Raw genomic sequence first — 15980 nt, forward strand, 5'->3', positions numbered from 1 at the left:
CATTCCAAAGGAAGTATCCATTCTCATACTGAATTTTTAGTCTGTATGCTCCTGAAATTATTGTAATTTTGTGGCTACTGTAACTACCTTCTCTTTATAGCAAGGAGGTACAGTGCTGTAGAGGGATGGGAAGGAGAGTGAATACTTCAGAAATTGTTGTGGGAACTAGCACCCTTTTTAATTTTTGCCTGGATTTCCAAGATGTTCATACCTAACTGCCTGACTGGATGAAGGGTTTTGTTGTTGTTTTTTGGGGTTTTTTTTGGTCAGAATTCAGCAGTTCCTAAAAAATAGTGTTGCAGTTGAAGTTATTTCTGGGAGAGCAACTTAGTAATTACTTATTAAGCTTTTTCCTTCAGCAGAGTCTGCCTTTTTGGCAAAGTGCGAATATGTTCAGCACATCACTTGAAGTACTTCAAGTTCTTTGAACGAAAGGTTAACAGACTGGACAACATCAGGCAATAAAGCCTCACAGTATTTCTGTACCCTGTGCTCTTGTTCCACATCTCTGTGCATCCCATGAGGATGGTTTCCAAAGTAAGACATGCATTTGGAGTGTTGTAGCTGCCTCACCCAGGGCTGAGCTCTGACAGGTGATACCTGAAACAGGTGGTAAAGCCTAGAGAGGAGAGTGGACCTGCACAGGAACCACCTGTGCTCCTCCTTTCCTGTTTTGTCCCATAAGTAATAGAAGGAGGCAAAATTTGCCTTATTGTGACGAGTGCAGGGGGTTTAGTTCTGCCTGTCTGTAGCAGAAGGGGATTGATTGTTGCTCCCCTTGCAGAGAGGGAGCCCAAGCCAAGCACCCCATGAGGAGCAGGCCTTTCCCCTGTGAGGTGGAGGCCGGGCGCGGTGCTCCTGGTGTGGTCTCCGATCTCTCGGTCTGAGTGGGGGGAACGAGAGACCGTAGGAAACACTGAAAAAGCACGATGGTTGTAAAATTGTGAACTGAAACACGGCACAAATAGAGTTCAGAGGTGGTCTCCCGGAGAGCTAAGTTTGAGAGTGCCTGCCATGCTAAAGGCAAGTTAAATATGCAGTGTGTATTGATGAGAGAAAATGGTTCTGTAAGTACGCTGCCGCAGTGCTTTGCACGCTGACAGAGCCATGTCCCGTGCCCAGTGCCCTGCCCGTGGGTGAAGGCAGGAGCTCTGTGGGGCCGAGGCGCCAGTCCCGGCGGCGGCTGCGGGGTTGGGGCAGCTGTGGGTGTGGGATGGGGCTGGAAATTGCCTTCCCTGAGAACTCGCACTGATTCCGGGCGCTGCCCCTGCGCGGCCGAGCCCTGCAGCCTGGCTCTCCCCGCGCAGCCGGCTGAGGGGGCGGCGCCGGGAGCGCCGTCCCGCCGCTGCCGCGCCCTCGCTGCCGGGCCGTACAGGGCGGCCTTGCCTCCGCCGCGGGCACAGGGAGCGCTGTCGCAGCCCCGCGGGGCTCGCTGCTGCCGATACAGCAGCACCGGGGGAGGACGGGGTTCAGGAAGCCTGGTGAACAGCGGGTGGGGAGGTCTGTGAGGCAGGGGTGCCGATGGCATGGAAGCTGAAGCCAGGCAGGAGTTGCTGATGTGCCGAGTCACACCTGGAGTGGGGTTAGCTGGCTGTGGGGACACTGGTGAACACCATCACCCTGGTCAGGCTTTATTTTCGGAATCTTGGGCTCTGGCTGCTTAGTGTGCAATGAGTGGGGCCATAGCTCAGTCCTTCCTATCATATGTGGTGTCCTGCGTGTCCAGCCCGGGTAACACCGGATCCAGGGAGACACCGTGTGTACGTTTCTTTAAGCCCTTCTTGCTGAAAATTTCAAAGGATGGAGTAGTAATCGTGTAGGAGTAATCCCAAAAACCAGGGGGGTAGGGAGGTGGGAATCCCTATTATAAATTATCTTTTAACTTGTGCCTTTAATTTGTTATTTCAGGCATTAAACACGTTTCAGCCCACAGTGTTCAGGTCTGAGGCCACAGGGTTTACACTGCTGCCACACTGCATTTGTGCTGGAATCCAGTTACTCCTCCCGGATGTTGATCTGTTTGTCCTCCCAAAGTAATTTCTGTGAACTCCAACAGGGAATCTCTCATATGCTGTGAGCTTTGATCCCTCATCAGCTCAGTAATTCCATGTCCTATCCTTAACCAGGTAGTTAAGTCTTATTTTTGAAGATTAGAGTGTTGTTTCATATTGGTTGTCTACAGAGAGAACTAAGTACTTTTTGCAGAAGAAAATGTGAAAGACATTGAAATAGATGCATATATACCAAATACCATATTTTGGCCTTAGTAATTCTCCTTCTAAATTCTGCAAAGTAGTGCTTCATGGTACAAGACTCTGCTCTTAAAAAAAAAACACAATAGAAAGAGATGTGGGTAATACACAATGAAAACCGCACTAAAGAGCAAGGTCAGCCTCCAAACCAAAACTGTAGCTGTAAAAGCTTTGCCAGTGGGAATCAGAATTGTTTCTGCGTACATGCATGGAAGTAAGTGCAAGATCAGCACCTTAAGTAGGTGCTACAGGAGACCACAGCAGGGTAGGAAAGTCATATTTTAAGAAAAGGGATGTTGCTCAGTTTCACACTTTTAACAGCTATGACAGACTTCTCAAATAAGGGAGATAAAATTTTAAGTCTTACTTTTGATAGACTGATTATAAAATCTACAGGGGAGGTTAAATTAAACAGAGACTTTAATTTCATGGGTTAGGGAATTTGGAGAGTGAAATAATTCACCAAGGAAATGAAAACACTAGAGCATTCTTCAGAAATTTACTCCAGAAATAGAGTATGTGTCAGTTATTGAAAAGAGCTTTGAACTGAATTTTAAAAATCCTTCAAGAATTGCCTAGCTTTAAAAAGAGACTATTTTAATTTTGTGTGGCTTTGTTAGTATGTACCTTTATTATTACTGTTATAGCATGGCCAGTGCTACCATCATTTCTTCACGGTTTATTCCCACAGCTGGATAAAGTGTGCAAAGATCTTGGAAGATGGATCCTGAAATACAGAAAATGAGGGAAGTTGTCCTTGTCTACCTTGACAGAAGTGGTGGCCTTCAGAAATTTGTGCATGATTGCAAAAAATATAATGGTATTACAGTCTGTTAAATTGATACATAATGTTATGTTAACAAATCTATTATTTTAAAATACTTTTTGTTCTTACAGACTCAAACCAAAGTTATGCTGTTTATCGTTTCATTATTTCAATTAATCCTTCTGACATTGCTGAATTGGATGCAACTCTTGGAAACTATATTCTTCATAATCCCCTACAAGCTGCACAGATTTTTCAGTCAGTAAGTGTATAACAGATGAGTAGGCAAAAGTGCATAATCTAAATTTTAACAAGATTTTCCTTTCTGAAGTGATTTTTCCATCACAGGTATGCTTCGTAGCTATTAAGACATTATCATTAATTGAACAGTTGCAGACAGAAGCCCAGGTGAGTCTGCATTGTTTTTCTCCATTTAGATCTTGAATCTTCTAAGTATAGTGAAATATTAACAAATATTGTTGTATTAGGTTTTTTCCCTTTGGTTGCAGTATTATTTAAATTAATAATAATTAAAAATAGCTGGAAGTCTCACAATGTGAGCTTAATTAATATGAAACCTAGTTACTCTTCATGTGTTTCTGAAATTTTTTAACAGTTATGTATCACACTCTGTGTTTGTCCATAAAACTAAAGCAGTTTTAAATAAAAATATGGTTTTATGTTAATGCTATTGTGTCTCTTTCCAGATCAGTATATTGCTGAAACCAACCCATTTGCCACCTTTACCAAGTTATGTTCTGAGTCTTTCTGAATATCCCTTTAATTACACATCTCAGAGATTTTATATGTCTGAAGGGATAGTGATTGCAATGGGAACTGTAACAAAATACACACAAGGAGCAAGATTTCTTTGTACTGAGGAAACCTGTCCATTCTCTGAAGGTAGTAAAAACTATAAAAATTAATCAGTACTATTTCAAAAGCTTTTCAATAAATTTTGTAATAAGACATTAAAAACCTAGCCTAACAAAGGTATTTTCCTATATAGTTTCATTGCATATGCATACATTTTTGTAATGAATACAGCAGGATTTTTGTTAATTGAAAGGAGTGGACTTGCTCAGCATTATTAAATTAAATGTTTTGGAAGAAGAGGTATGCCAGCAATGCCTTTTCCTAATGCTGAAGATAGTTTATAGGAGAAAACATAAGTCACCTGTATAACTTGGATATATTTAATGTCTTAAATAACTTAACACTTAAATAACAATAAAATATCTCAAAAGTAAATCAGCTAAACTAGTAACATGCCTTTTTCTTGGAAACTGTTTGTCTATAAAAAAAATACCACAGGACAACATGCTTAAGTGGCTGGCAAAAGCTTCTAGCACAGAACAAGTGATGCTTTGATGAGTAGTTGACTTCTGTGGAACTACTGCTTTGGGCAGTATTACTGAACTACTTGCCCCATTGCAGAGAGAGGCCCTAAGTACTTTTAAGGCTGGTTTTCTGCTTCTTCTGTGAGACCATACAGTTATAAAACAGATGCAAAATCCCAGAGTTTGGAGACTGCAGTTCAAGTCACCCAGACATCTTTAGGAGGACACGTACCTCTAATAGTGACTATCCATATCCCATGTCATTCCCACGCCAGGCAGAAGCCGCAGTAGCTCACTCCTCGAGAAAGCCCGGCAAGGCTGTTCATCTTGGGAATGTGCAGTGGGAAACTGCCATCTCGTGGCCAAACACAAGAAATCAGATGGATTATTTCAGTGGCATTTGTAAGGGAGGCTCATCTGAAGAAACACATAATAAATTTAGAATTTCACTGTCCAGTATTTTAATTGCTTCTGTTCTCCATGGGAAATTTAAAACTAGAACTATGCCTTCCTTTTACATGGTTGGTAAATTATTACCTTTTTTTTTTTTAGGGTTTAGGTGCATCAGAGTGCATTGTCCTGGAGCTACAGAGTCTGCTACAGTGAGGACTGATTTTGTGTGTAGCTTGTGTTCTTCACCACTGCAGGAAGACATGAAATTTAGAGTACTTGGTGGTAGGATCTATGTAATCTTACTTTTGGATTTGGTAGTTTTCTACTTCTGTTATATAATAAGTAAACAAAATATTTAAGTGGAAGAAGCCCACTTAAAATACACCAGTCTTTTAAAAAGAGATGTTTTCAAGAGAATTAACCTTTTTCTTTGCCTTTGTTTTGAAAGATAAACAAATAGTTGAAATGATTGATGCTAAAATTCTGAATGCTTTGAAAGGATATTCCATTGATAAATCACATTTTAGGATTCAGGCATTTACATTGTTCTTGAGAGGTAAGCTGAACTTTGGAGTTCTGTCAAAAATGTTTTAGAATTGATCTATAAGAATCCCTTGCAATTGTAGCTGCATTTTTTTTTTTTTTGCTAAAATGGTGAAACGCATTATTTATATTGCAGTTCTTTCTGTACTCCCCCCCCACCCCTTAATTTTATAAAAAGTAGCTAGGTGACAAAGCAGTGTGCACAGGTGATTGCAGAGTGCACATGGCAACATTCTTGTGTCACTTTTACACCTCCATTTAATTACAATCCCCTGCCCAGCTCAGCAGTGTCTTATGATAACTGTTGCTTGTTTTTTCCTCCTTTCTGCTCCCATTGGTCTTGCTGTTCTGTACTAACTTCATGTATATTTAACATCCTTACTCAATTTAGCTGTTTTCCACATCCCATCAGGATTTTTGGCTTCTACTACCACTACCATCCACCACAAACATTAAATGATTTCGAATGTTAATATCCAACTAAAATCACAACTCAGCAACATACTTCCATTAATTCTTAAAAATACCCCTAACAAACACAGAGACAAGTAACAAAAAATCCCCATCCATTCCAAAAGTCTAGGGAATTATGTGGTTCATTTATTGAAAACTAAACAGAAAGAACCAGTAGTACAAAAATTAAAATAAAAATTTATAGAACAGTCTATGGTCAAGATACTGAGAGTTGTGTGCCGTAAATTTCTGCTGGCTTTAGTGATCAGTGTTGTTACAGTGTTTCTCAGGCTGAGACTGAGATCTGGTTGGATCTGATTCTTATTTTCAAAAAGTAAATGGGATTTGGTTTCCTAAGGTGCACAAAAATATAAAGGTTCACAAAGCTATTTATGGGTCTTTTTGAAATCTGTGTAGTTTATATCTCCATTTTATTGTGTTATGGTTTTTTCTCTGACATTTTATAGGATTGATAATGGTAATGGCACAAACTTAAGAGTAGGAAATATACTTGTAAAAAACTATTAATTTTCTTTTCAATGCAGGACTAAATGCATTGTCCATTTTTTTATCATGAAATCTATTTTCCCTAACCTAGTGTGCCTTCCTTATCTTTTGCACTAAATAATTAAAATTGTATGTTTTATTTTATTCTAATCCATTATCAATCTGGCCTCCAGTTGTTTTGTGCCAATGTTAAATCATAAAATCAAACATTCAGAATGTGTAAAAGTTTTCTGACCATGTCTTTAAAAGTGTTTCTATGCTGTAACATATCTGTAGCTTTGCCCCCCTACACTTAGTTTTTTATTATTTGCAGATGAACTGGCCAATAAAATGACAATAGGAAACCACTACAGGATTATAGGAATTCCAGCTTGTGTACAAAATGGCCTACAAATGACTGCATGTATAGAAGTCAATAGTGTACAGCTCTATAAACCAAATGGTAAGAAAGTTCCATTAAAAATTTACTTAAACCCTGGAAAACCTCATAGAAAAAGATCTTGATCATTCGTTCGGTTTTATATCATCTAGAGGTTCAGAGTACAAAACCACTCTGGGACTTTCCTCTTACAGCCTGAAATGTGTACTTGCTGTTATTTGAGAGTATCTGCTTTTGCCTGATTTCCATGCATTGAGAAACCCCCCAATTATGTAGCAGTTCTTCAACATCTCTTTCCATCTTCTCCTATCCATTGTAAAGTACTTTGTAATCATATAAAATGAACCTGATATTTCAGTTTGTTTTTCCTTTCTTATTGCATCAATTCTAACAGATCATGTCTGCCACCTTTTTAGAAGTAAAATTAACAGTGTCAGATGCTTACATTCTGAATTTGTCCTTACTATAAAGATATATTTGTTCTTAGTAAGTTTTTGTATCAAGACTCCAATGGTGATTTGTTCCAACTTACCTGCATAGGTCTCTTTAATGTGTTTGTTCACCTGTACTTTGTTTCCATTAGGTCCTTCTTTTGTTAGTGAGAATTTAAAGTATCTGCTCTCACTGACTTCAAGTTCATGCTGGAGGTTTAGTGCTGTCCTGGCCAACATCTTTGCTTCTCAAGTTGTTCCACCAGGCACTTACAATACTCTTAAACTTGCAATATTGCTGAGTCTAGTACAGACATGTGAAAAAGAAAATGCAGATTATCTGGATCTCTTGATTATGACAAGTGACCCACTGGTAATTGACAGGTAAAGAGATTCCTTTTTTCCCACAGAAATTAGAATTTAAAATCTAGTCTTTTTAAAGATAATAGGATTGGTCTTACATGAAAAGCTACAGACTTTATTTTAAAAGAACATACAAGGCTCCAACTTAGTAAAATACTCAATTTTTATCCTTTGGACATTTTTCTTTCACGTGGTAACTCTAGATCAGAGCTTCCTTAGTTATAAAACTTTTGAAAACTCTCGCAAGATTACGGTAAAAATTTAACACTAGGCACTGTTTTGCAGAGTTCAGATAAAAGCCCATTCCTCTAAAATCAAAACTGAAGGCTGTCCCAGAAGCTGGTAACAAAAAAAAAGGGCTCATCTTTTCAAAAGTTTCTGTAGAATAGAAAGAGACGTTAACAATATGGGGTTTAATTATGGGATGTCTTTGATTTCCTAGGATTTACTTTTGCAACCCATGATTTGCCTCATGCTTAGTCCATAAGAAATATCTTGAGGACAGCTGTTAGAAAGCAGGCTTGAACCTTTTGTATTTAAACAGTTAGTTTTTATGCTGGTTTCATGTTAAGGATTTGTTGTTGTTCTTTCTAAGTGAGTCTTAATACTTAGCAAGTTTTTTTAGAAGTTAATAATTTAACAATTTATGACTGACAGAATTTTTTAATCCTCCAGGCTTCTGAATTACAGCTTATGTCTTCTGCCCCGTGGCATACGACACCCACCGTCCAGTGACATTTTTCCTTGTGTGTCCAAAGATAAACACGGAACTGGAAGTGCCAGTATTCAAGCCTGCAGCGCTGTACTGGCCAAGGGTGGCATCTGTTACATAGGAGACTTAAGTTCATATAAAAAGGATAAACTTGAACTTCTTCAGTCTGGTAATCTCCCGCTCCTAACAAATGAGGGGACAGAAGTAAACAAATATGCAAATTCAAGGCTAGGTTTGTGCCCCAGCTTATGGCCCTCAAATGGTGCAAAAATCTGTACACTGTTTTTAATAAGTCTGTGTAAGACACAAGGACAAAAAAGCCAAGGTCCTGTAAACTTAAATCTGCTACACTACAGACATTCATTAATCATAACAATTTAGCAAAATCATAATCATGACTGATTTCAGATGTATGTGGGACTAGAATTTATAGCTAAGCTAAATCTATCACGTAACTGATGAATTTTATCTTATCCTAGTGCTAGAGAGCAGAACAACAACAGTATTTATTCCTGGGAAGAAGTATGGAGAAGAGGCTGACCAACAAGTCACTGTTTCAGTTCAGACCAACTTTTGGTCCTTTGTAGATGTGGACTCTTCCTCAAAGAAACATATACAAAAGGAGAACTTTCTAATAGGACAGATGGTAAAGCACATGCCTTGTTCTAAGAGGAACTGTGCTATAGCTGCAATCAGTGTTTATTTCTACCAATAAAATAATGATAACAATAAAACTTGTTAGTAGTTCCCAGAAAGTCACAACTTAAGTAACTTTAAATCAAGTATCTTCTAAAATGAGATAGCTTTCCCAAAAATGTAGGTGTCACTCAAACATTTTACCAAGTAGTTCAGGTAATTCATTAGATGATCTTGCAGTTTAAGTGGATATAGGATATTTCATATAAAACACTGTGATGCTTCTACAAGTCAAAAGCACAAAATAAAGATGCAGATGTTTTCTTTCTATGGATCTTTTCTTTAGGATGTGAGTTTGATTCCAGTTAACCTTGTAGATGGTTTTGGGCTCTTGATCTACAATGAGTTTCCTTCAAGCCGCCTGTCTTCTCCTGTTGTACATCATACCTTGAAAAAAGCCATTAATCCTGAAGCCATGCTGTACAAAGTTTCACAGCAATTCAGAATGCAGGACTATGAGGAGGTAACAAATGATACACAATAATTTAGAAATGCAATGTAATTGTGAATATCATACTGGGTTTGGCATCAGAAAGTTCTCTCTGCTGTCTGCTTACTTTTAATACTCACTTTCTGCCCTTTCCCCCACCATATTTCCACTAAGCACTATTAGGAACATTGACAAAAGCAGCTTAAGATCTTGGAATGGGTCAGTATAATAAATAGTTTGAGAGTGTTTCTGGAAAACATACTAAGTTAACATTCATACGAGAACAGATCTCCAGTATCTATTTTTGAACAAAAAGTTTACAACCAGTAATAGAAGTTAATATTCCATTCTAATAAATTTGTCAATAGCTGTAGCATAACTACCTGATTCCCCTATGGAAGTGTTCAAGGCTAGGCTGGATGGGGCTCCAAGCAACCTGGTCTAGTGGAAAGTAAAGCTGGAACGAGAGTTCCAACAGAGTACAGAAGTCCATTGGAGTAAAGCTGGAACGGGATAACCGTTAAGGTCCCTTCCAACCCAAACCATTCTGTAATTTTGTTTACTATCCAAGATGTGTCCTTATTATTATCCTTCACATTTTTCTTATTCAGTATAGCCAAATGTACAACTGTCTTTGCTAGTAAAGCTATTTGCAGAATATATTGTCCAGCCTGTATTACTATGCCACTGGTATATTAAAAGGTGTGAAAAAAGGTCAATTCCTTATTTTCCTGTTAAATATTTAAAGTTGATGCCCTCTTTGTAGTTTATTTTGTTTGCTAGGAATCTTCACGTTGAACTGAGTTCAGAAGCAGAAAGTCTCATTCAGGGTTATTATCTTGCAAGTCGCCGGGTGAGAATAGATTCCATTCATGGATCAACATTATCAGCCTCTGCACTAAAAATTCTGTATGTCCTACTTTCCATTTTCAAAGAGAAAATTATGCTAATCTGCTCAGGAGCTTGTTTAATAAAAAGCTACATAAGACTCATGTTTTGAAAAGTTCAAGCATAAATAATCTTACTTACTATTTATGAATGCCATTTATTTTATATATTGACACTGCTAAAAGAAACCCAAGTTCAAACAATTTTGTCAGGCAAAGAAAACTAAAAACCCCAGCTATTTACAAAACATATCATTGTTAAAGCTATCTAGAAAAAAAATGGGATTTAAATATGTACCGCTTTATTATGGGAGCAAAAATAGTATTAATGGATAACACGTAAAGTTCCATTTTTTAGCACAAAAAGTTAATGCATAATATGTATTTTGTCAGTGGTAAGTGTAACTGCACAGCTGAAGTATGAAAAAAAACCACCCCAGCATTAACTTTTAATTTACTAAAGTGCTTGATACAGGGCAATACACATTAATGCTTGCAGTTGTTTTTTATTTCTGACATGCTTATATTGATCTCTCAGGATTTCACTGGCTAAGGCTCATGCCAAGCTCAGTTTAAGACAGAGAGTACTTGAGGAAGATGCAGTGATTGCCATCTTGTTGCTTGAGTCATCGCTGACCCTAAAACATGGTAAATAATGCACAACAGTTCCTTAGGCTTGGGTGCATCACTGTTTGGTCAGTCTGAAAAAATTCTACATCCACTGACTGCAATAGCAGGTAATTTCAAATCAAAATCTAGAACTTCCACTGCTGAAGACAGGTGCTGGAGAAGTCTGTCAGTTTGTCTCAGTGCTATATGTAACAAGGCCACAGGCCAGCACCAAGTCTGTCCTTCATACTGGTTTAAGGCATTGCACTTCTAACACTGGCTCAGGGTAAACTAAGGGGACAGATTTCCCTCCTAGGGAAACCAAAAACATTGGACGTTTTTGGTTATTAAGCATCAGTCATATTTTTTCACACAGATTTGGAAGCAAGGTAAGAATTATGATCTAGGATTGTATTACTAAGTAATTTGCATCACAGCTTTTTTTTTCCCTTGATATTGGCAAATATAAACTTTTACAGCCTAATTTCTTCTTTGCCTAGGCACATCTGCACTATGTGTAGCACCAAATCCTGTATTTCCATTTGACCTCAGTGATGAAAACTCCCTGCAACAGAGAGATATTTACCTCATGCAGTGTCACCATCAACTGCTGAAGTTTATTGCTGCCTATAGCCCAGGAATTCACATTAACACTAATGAAGAGTAAAAACTCTAAGTAAAGCCTGAGGTTTTGGCTTTTTGAGAGGCTACAGTTAGAAATCCAAAATTACTAAAAACAGAAGACAGTTCAGTGATGTTTTACCAAGGAATAAAGCATAGCTGACAGGACTTGAATTACAAGTTTGAGTTATTTGAAAGCAGGAAGGATGTCTTCATCCTGGAAAGCCATGGCTTCAGAACAGTCCCAACCAGAACTTCTCTTCCTAGCTACCACTCTCCATTCACAGCTAAGCAAGGAGTGATTTAGGATTGAGGATTTTTAATGAGACGACAACTAGAAATTAAACCATCAGTTCAGAATCTAATGTTTCATTTCAGCAGTTTTTCTTGCTTCCTTTCAAATGTATCACCCACCCAAAGGGTTAAGGACTTTTAAGAACATTAAACCCCTTATTTTCATAGTTTAAGCCCACAGTCTTTACTTGCTCATGTTGTATAGATTTTGAAATGTATAAAAGTATTATCATACTACTTCATGTTCAGTGTCTTTTTACACTAAAGCAATACAAGATCAGACAAGGATGCCAGATGCTCCTGCAGCCAAAACCCAAACAAAACAAAAAAGCCTACAAAACAAACCAACCAGAAAAGAAACCCACTAAACCCCCACAATCCGCAAAACCCAGTGTTTCCACACTCTTTTATATAGACTGCAGGGAATAGTAGAGTGCTACAGTTAGGTAAAAGTATTAGACAACCTGGTAGGCAGGTAGCTCAATGAGTTCACCTCTACCTCTCTGTAAAAGCAAATGAAGAACATGTGGTAGGAGATTAAGTTGTTTGGAGCACCCTATGGTTCCCCAGCTAGGGGCTTTCCTGTGTTTTATCTTCCAAGTAAGGATATAGCACTAGGCATAATCCTCAGCAAGCCTTGCATTCATGAGATACATCTTAAATAAAAAACCTGCAGTAAAATTGTCCAGACTTCTGTCAAATCTGGACAAGCTGAATTATTAAGGCTTGTGTTACTCCTATCCAGGATGTCATCCAGCAGGATCAGAGTGCTATTGCTCCCATAGCCTCAACAAAAAAAAAAGTTACTGAAAACAGAAATCCAAGATTTTATTCATACCCACTATTAACACTGTAAAGACATTTAGACAGCAAAAATTTTCCCACATTTTAATCTTTGCCTTATTTACTTTTGATCCATTTATTTGATACACTCAAAAATTGATACTAAGTTCTCAGACTGTTCAGAAAGCCCCTGCTCTTTCTAGAGTGACACTCTACCCTGAATTTCATTTCAGGATTATTCGTTTTCAGTGAACAGCTACTACCCACCGTACTATGGAACCAAGCAGGATTTCTGATGAGCAGGAAGGACAATGGAAGCATTTCCAAGTGCATTAGAACTCCACATTCCAGGCTACTGTTTTCAAGCTAAGAACAGTAACAGTAATGAGTTAGTTTCCTGTACCTTCAATAATCTTACACAAAGGTATTACCCTCACTGGCATTTCAGATCTCAAGATACACATCAAAAAACATTCAGATGGGTAAACGGCAGAAGTCTCATCATTATGCCAGAAAAATTACTCTTTAAGGGTAGACTGAAATAGAATTCCTTTATAAATCACTATTTTTGAGAAGCAATATTAAGGGATTTTCTGCAGAAAGAGCACAACATTTTATCCTTGCCTCTCCCCAGTTTCTCCCATGAGCTCTTGAAAATTGGTAGATTTGTAGCAGCACCACAAGGAAAGGATAGTAGCCAACATGGCCAGTACAGGCTTTCCCTGGATGGCAGTACAGCCTGCAGGAGCCTGAGCACTTGTGACAGTAAAAAAGCAACTGACCTCCTTAAACACCCACACTTCTACAAGTGGGTGGACTCTCCTGTTGGCCCTTTGTGCACATACAAGGCAGGAATACAGTAATCATCTGATGTCATGGAACCTTGGAAAAAAAATAAAATCAGAAATGACAGGAGCAAATCAAAGTGGAAAACCCTACTGATTAGCTGGCACATCAGATATACCACACTGCTCATCACAACATTCAGTTGGGTAAACGGCAAAGAGTCATCATCACTATGCCAGCAGTTTCCTGCCTATGTAAGGCTGCTTTTTCCAGGTACTAAATACAAAGGAATTGGTTAAGTTTGTCTCAAGAGTTGTACTTCCATAAACTGAAGCAGAGCCTTCATTTTAACTGCTAAGCATAGAACAGACTGAGTACAACCAAGAGACAAACAGCTCTGTTTGGGCACAAAAATGTAGGTCCCTCTCTTATATTCAAGCCCCAGATGCCAAGTATCTTTCTACAGGTAAAGCTCACTACCAGTCCCCTTTCCCTTTGGAATATATTCCAAGATTGACACAGTTGAAGTGCCAGCATGGACTGTGATCTGAATATACTGTTGTTCACTTAATTCTCTCAGTTTCAGCTGACATCCATGAAGTCTTCCAATCAGAAGTCACGTTTTCCCAGTTAAAAACTAGGTCCTCTGATACAGGCCTCTCCCTTTTGACTCCTTTGGGATTCTTGGATTGCACCTGCTTGGTTCTGGGGAGCAAGTCTTAGGAGATTTTATAGCTGCTATAACACCTTTTGTTAAGATTTCAATCTCTTAACCCTACATACAATCAAATTTCTTTTTTCCATCTGTAAGGGACTTTGCAAGCCATTAAACAGCTTCAGAACTCTTCATCTGGATTTCGTGATGCTTCCCTCAACATCTTTAAGTACAGTAAGAAATACTTACTTTTGTAGCTCCAGAATTCATGTGACATCTTTCTGCTTGCAAGGCCTGGCAGAGCCCAGACTGAGGATTTCCAAAGCCAGCAACAAACTCATCTTGAGCTTCACTTTCTGCCTAAAACAATGAAAAGATGTGTGATTCAGAGAGCTCTACTGCTGAGCCAGCAGCAGAAAGCGGTAACATTTCATTGGGAACAGTAAGCCAGTCCAAGGAACATGAACCCCATGCTCTCCTTGTAATTACCTGGGACAGAGCATCAGCTGAGATCAAGGTTAAGCAGAGGCATGACCATTTTCATACAACAAGCTCCAGTGTGAGGAATGACTAATTGCAGGACAAGTGCAGTGCTCCTAATGACCAGCCAGGCTGGGGAGAGGAGCACCCTGGCAGGGTACAGCCTTTAACCCCAGCTCACATGTGACACTCTGGGGAACTCACTGATGTTTTACCACCAGTTGAACTGAGGTCAGCACTCTTACCACAGTCTGTAATGCAAGAGAGCATTATCCCAGAGGCTGCTGATACTCCTGGGGCCCTGTCCCTGCCAGACCCCACCAGTTTAGATCTGTGTCTATAACCCAAACAAGGGCATAGTCTGGGTCACCTCACAACCCTTGCTCAATTCCCTAAACGAAAAAAAGGTAATTTATCTTTTGAATTATGACAGGCATTTGCTGATGAAAACGATCTGTCAGCAAAACCAAGTGTCTCTGAATGTCCAATCTGTCATTCCTTTCAAGACTTGATGAGCCAAGAGACAGCTCCAAGTAACCACCACGTGGCACACAGTAATTAGGTCCATCTCGGTCTCCCACGGCACCGGCTCTCCTGGGCAGCCTGTGTGGCTGGAATGTCAGCCTGAACTGCGCCACACCAGCGCCCGGGGGAAACACAGGCACAGCCACAGCAGCGTGACTATCACTCCTCTTTCAAGCGACAGCTTTGGCTGTTTAGAAAAGCACCTGAAACCATCCCTGCAATTCCTGAGATTACAGCCATTGCTTTAACCTGCCATGTCAAAAAATCACGGATCCTCAGGAGCATTTCTGATTCCTCTGAGAAGAGCAGAAATCACTCGATTGTTCAGACGAGCACACGTCTGGACTGCCGCGGCAGGACTCGCTCCAAGGAGCACGGCGGCACTCGGGTGGCTGAGGAATCACACGGATCGCTGCGGATCCACACGGCGGGATCATAAAACCACAGAATGTTAAAGGTCTGGAACGGACCTTAGCGATCATGCAGTCCCAACCCCTTTCCTGCCAGGGGCAGGGACACCGCGCACTAGACCAGACTGCTCAAGGCCTTATCCAGCCCGGCCGTGAGTCCCCCGCCACCAAGGCCTGGGGCACTCGCAGCCTTCCTGCTTGGGAGACCTTACCACCCTCACAGTAAGGAATTTCCTCCAATACCCAACCCAAATTTCCCCTTTTAATTTGTACTCATCAGACTCAGCGGCCGCCACCGCCGCTCCCACGCCCGAGGCCGGGGCGCGGCGGGACGGCTCCCAAGCCACGGATCAGCACGGGCACATCCCACGCCCGGGCACTCCCCCTTCCCAGCCACCGCCTGGGGCTTCTGTCGCCAGCCCGCGATCCTCCGCTAGCGGGACCCCCTGCAGACACGGCCGGGCCCGGCCATATCCATTCAAGCACCCACCGAGGCACGCACCCCGACTGGAGACGGGCACGCGCGGCCGCTCCGGTTCCGTCCCCCATGGAAAGGCCGCTTTCCCCCGGGATCCCGCTAAATAAGCGGCGCGGCGGGGCGGGGCGGGCACGGCGCCTTCCGGCTGCGCGCGCAGAGGGACACGGGGAGAGCGGCGGGGGCGGGA

At 40.6% G+C, this 15980-nt stretch overlaps 1 protein-coding gene and 1 long non-coding RNA gene across 11 annotated transcripts; one reads left to right on the forward strand and one right to left on the reverse strand.

Moving 5' to 3' along the window:
- Positions 1 to 2850: 2850 nt before the first annotated feature.
- On the reverse strand, positions 2851 to 15941 carry LOC103812555 (uncharacterized). 10 transcript variants are annotated; one of them, XR_007776718.1, is made up of 7 exons: positions 15806 to 15932; positions 14150 to 14260; positions 13242 to 13341; positions 12727 to 12825; positions 8153 to 8249; positions 4591 to 7368; positions 2851 to 2979 (listed from the first exon to the last, which is right to left on the reverse strand). It is a non-coding gene; the product is annotated as an uncharacterized LOC103812555 (long non-coding RNA). The 10 variants fall into 10 exon arrangements; XR_003945712.2 differs by having other exon boundaries at positions 8153 to 8322; XR_007776717.1 differs by having other exon boundaries at positions 4591 to 4713; positions 7166 to 8322.
- Positions 2973 to 12733, forward strand: MCMDC2 (minichromosome maintenance domain containing 2). Its single transcript, XM_030236086.2, has 14 exons — positions 2973 to 3072; positions 3150 to 3280; positions 3367 to 3426; positions 3726 to 3921; positions 4911 to 5033; positions 5200 to 5307; positions 6568 to 6696; positions 7217 to 7448; positions 8103 to 8308; positions 8619 to 8785; positions 9122 to 9298; positions 10032 to 10174; positions 10691 to 10800; positions 11262 to 12733. The coding sequence occupies exons 1-14, from the start codon at positions 2973 to 2975 to the stop codon at positions 11426 to 11428; spliced, it is 2049 nt and encodes a 682-aa protein (XP_030091946.2). The 3' UTR covers positions 11429 to 12733.
- Positions 15942 to 15980: the final 39 nt, after the last annotated feature.

The sequence above is a fragment of the Serinus canaria genome, chromosome 2, assembly GCF_022539315.1.
Source record: "Serinus canaria isolate serCan28SL12 chromosome 2, serCan2020, whole genome shotgun sequence".
NCBI classification, from domain to species: domain Eukaryota; kingdom Metazoa; phylum Chordata; class Aves; order Passeriformes; family Fringillidae; genus Serinus; species Serinus canaria.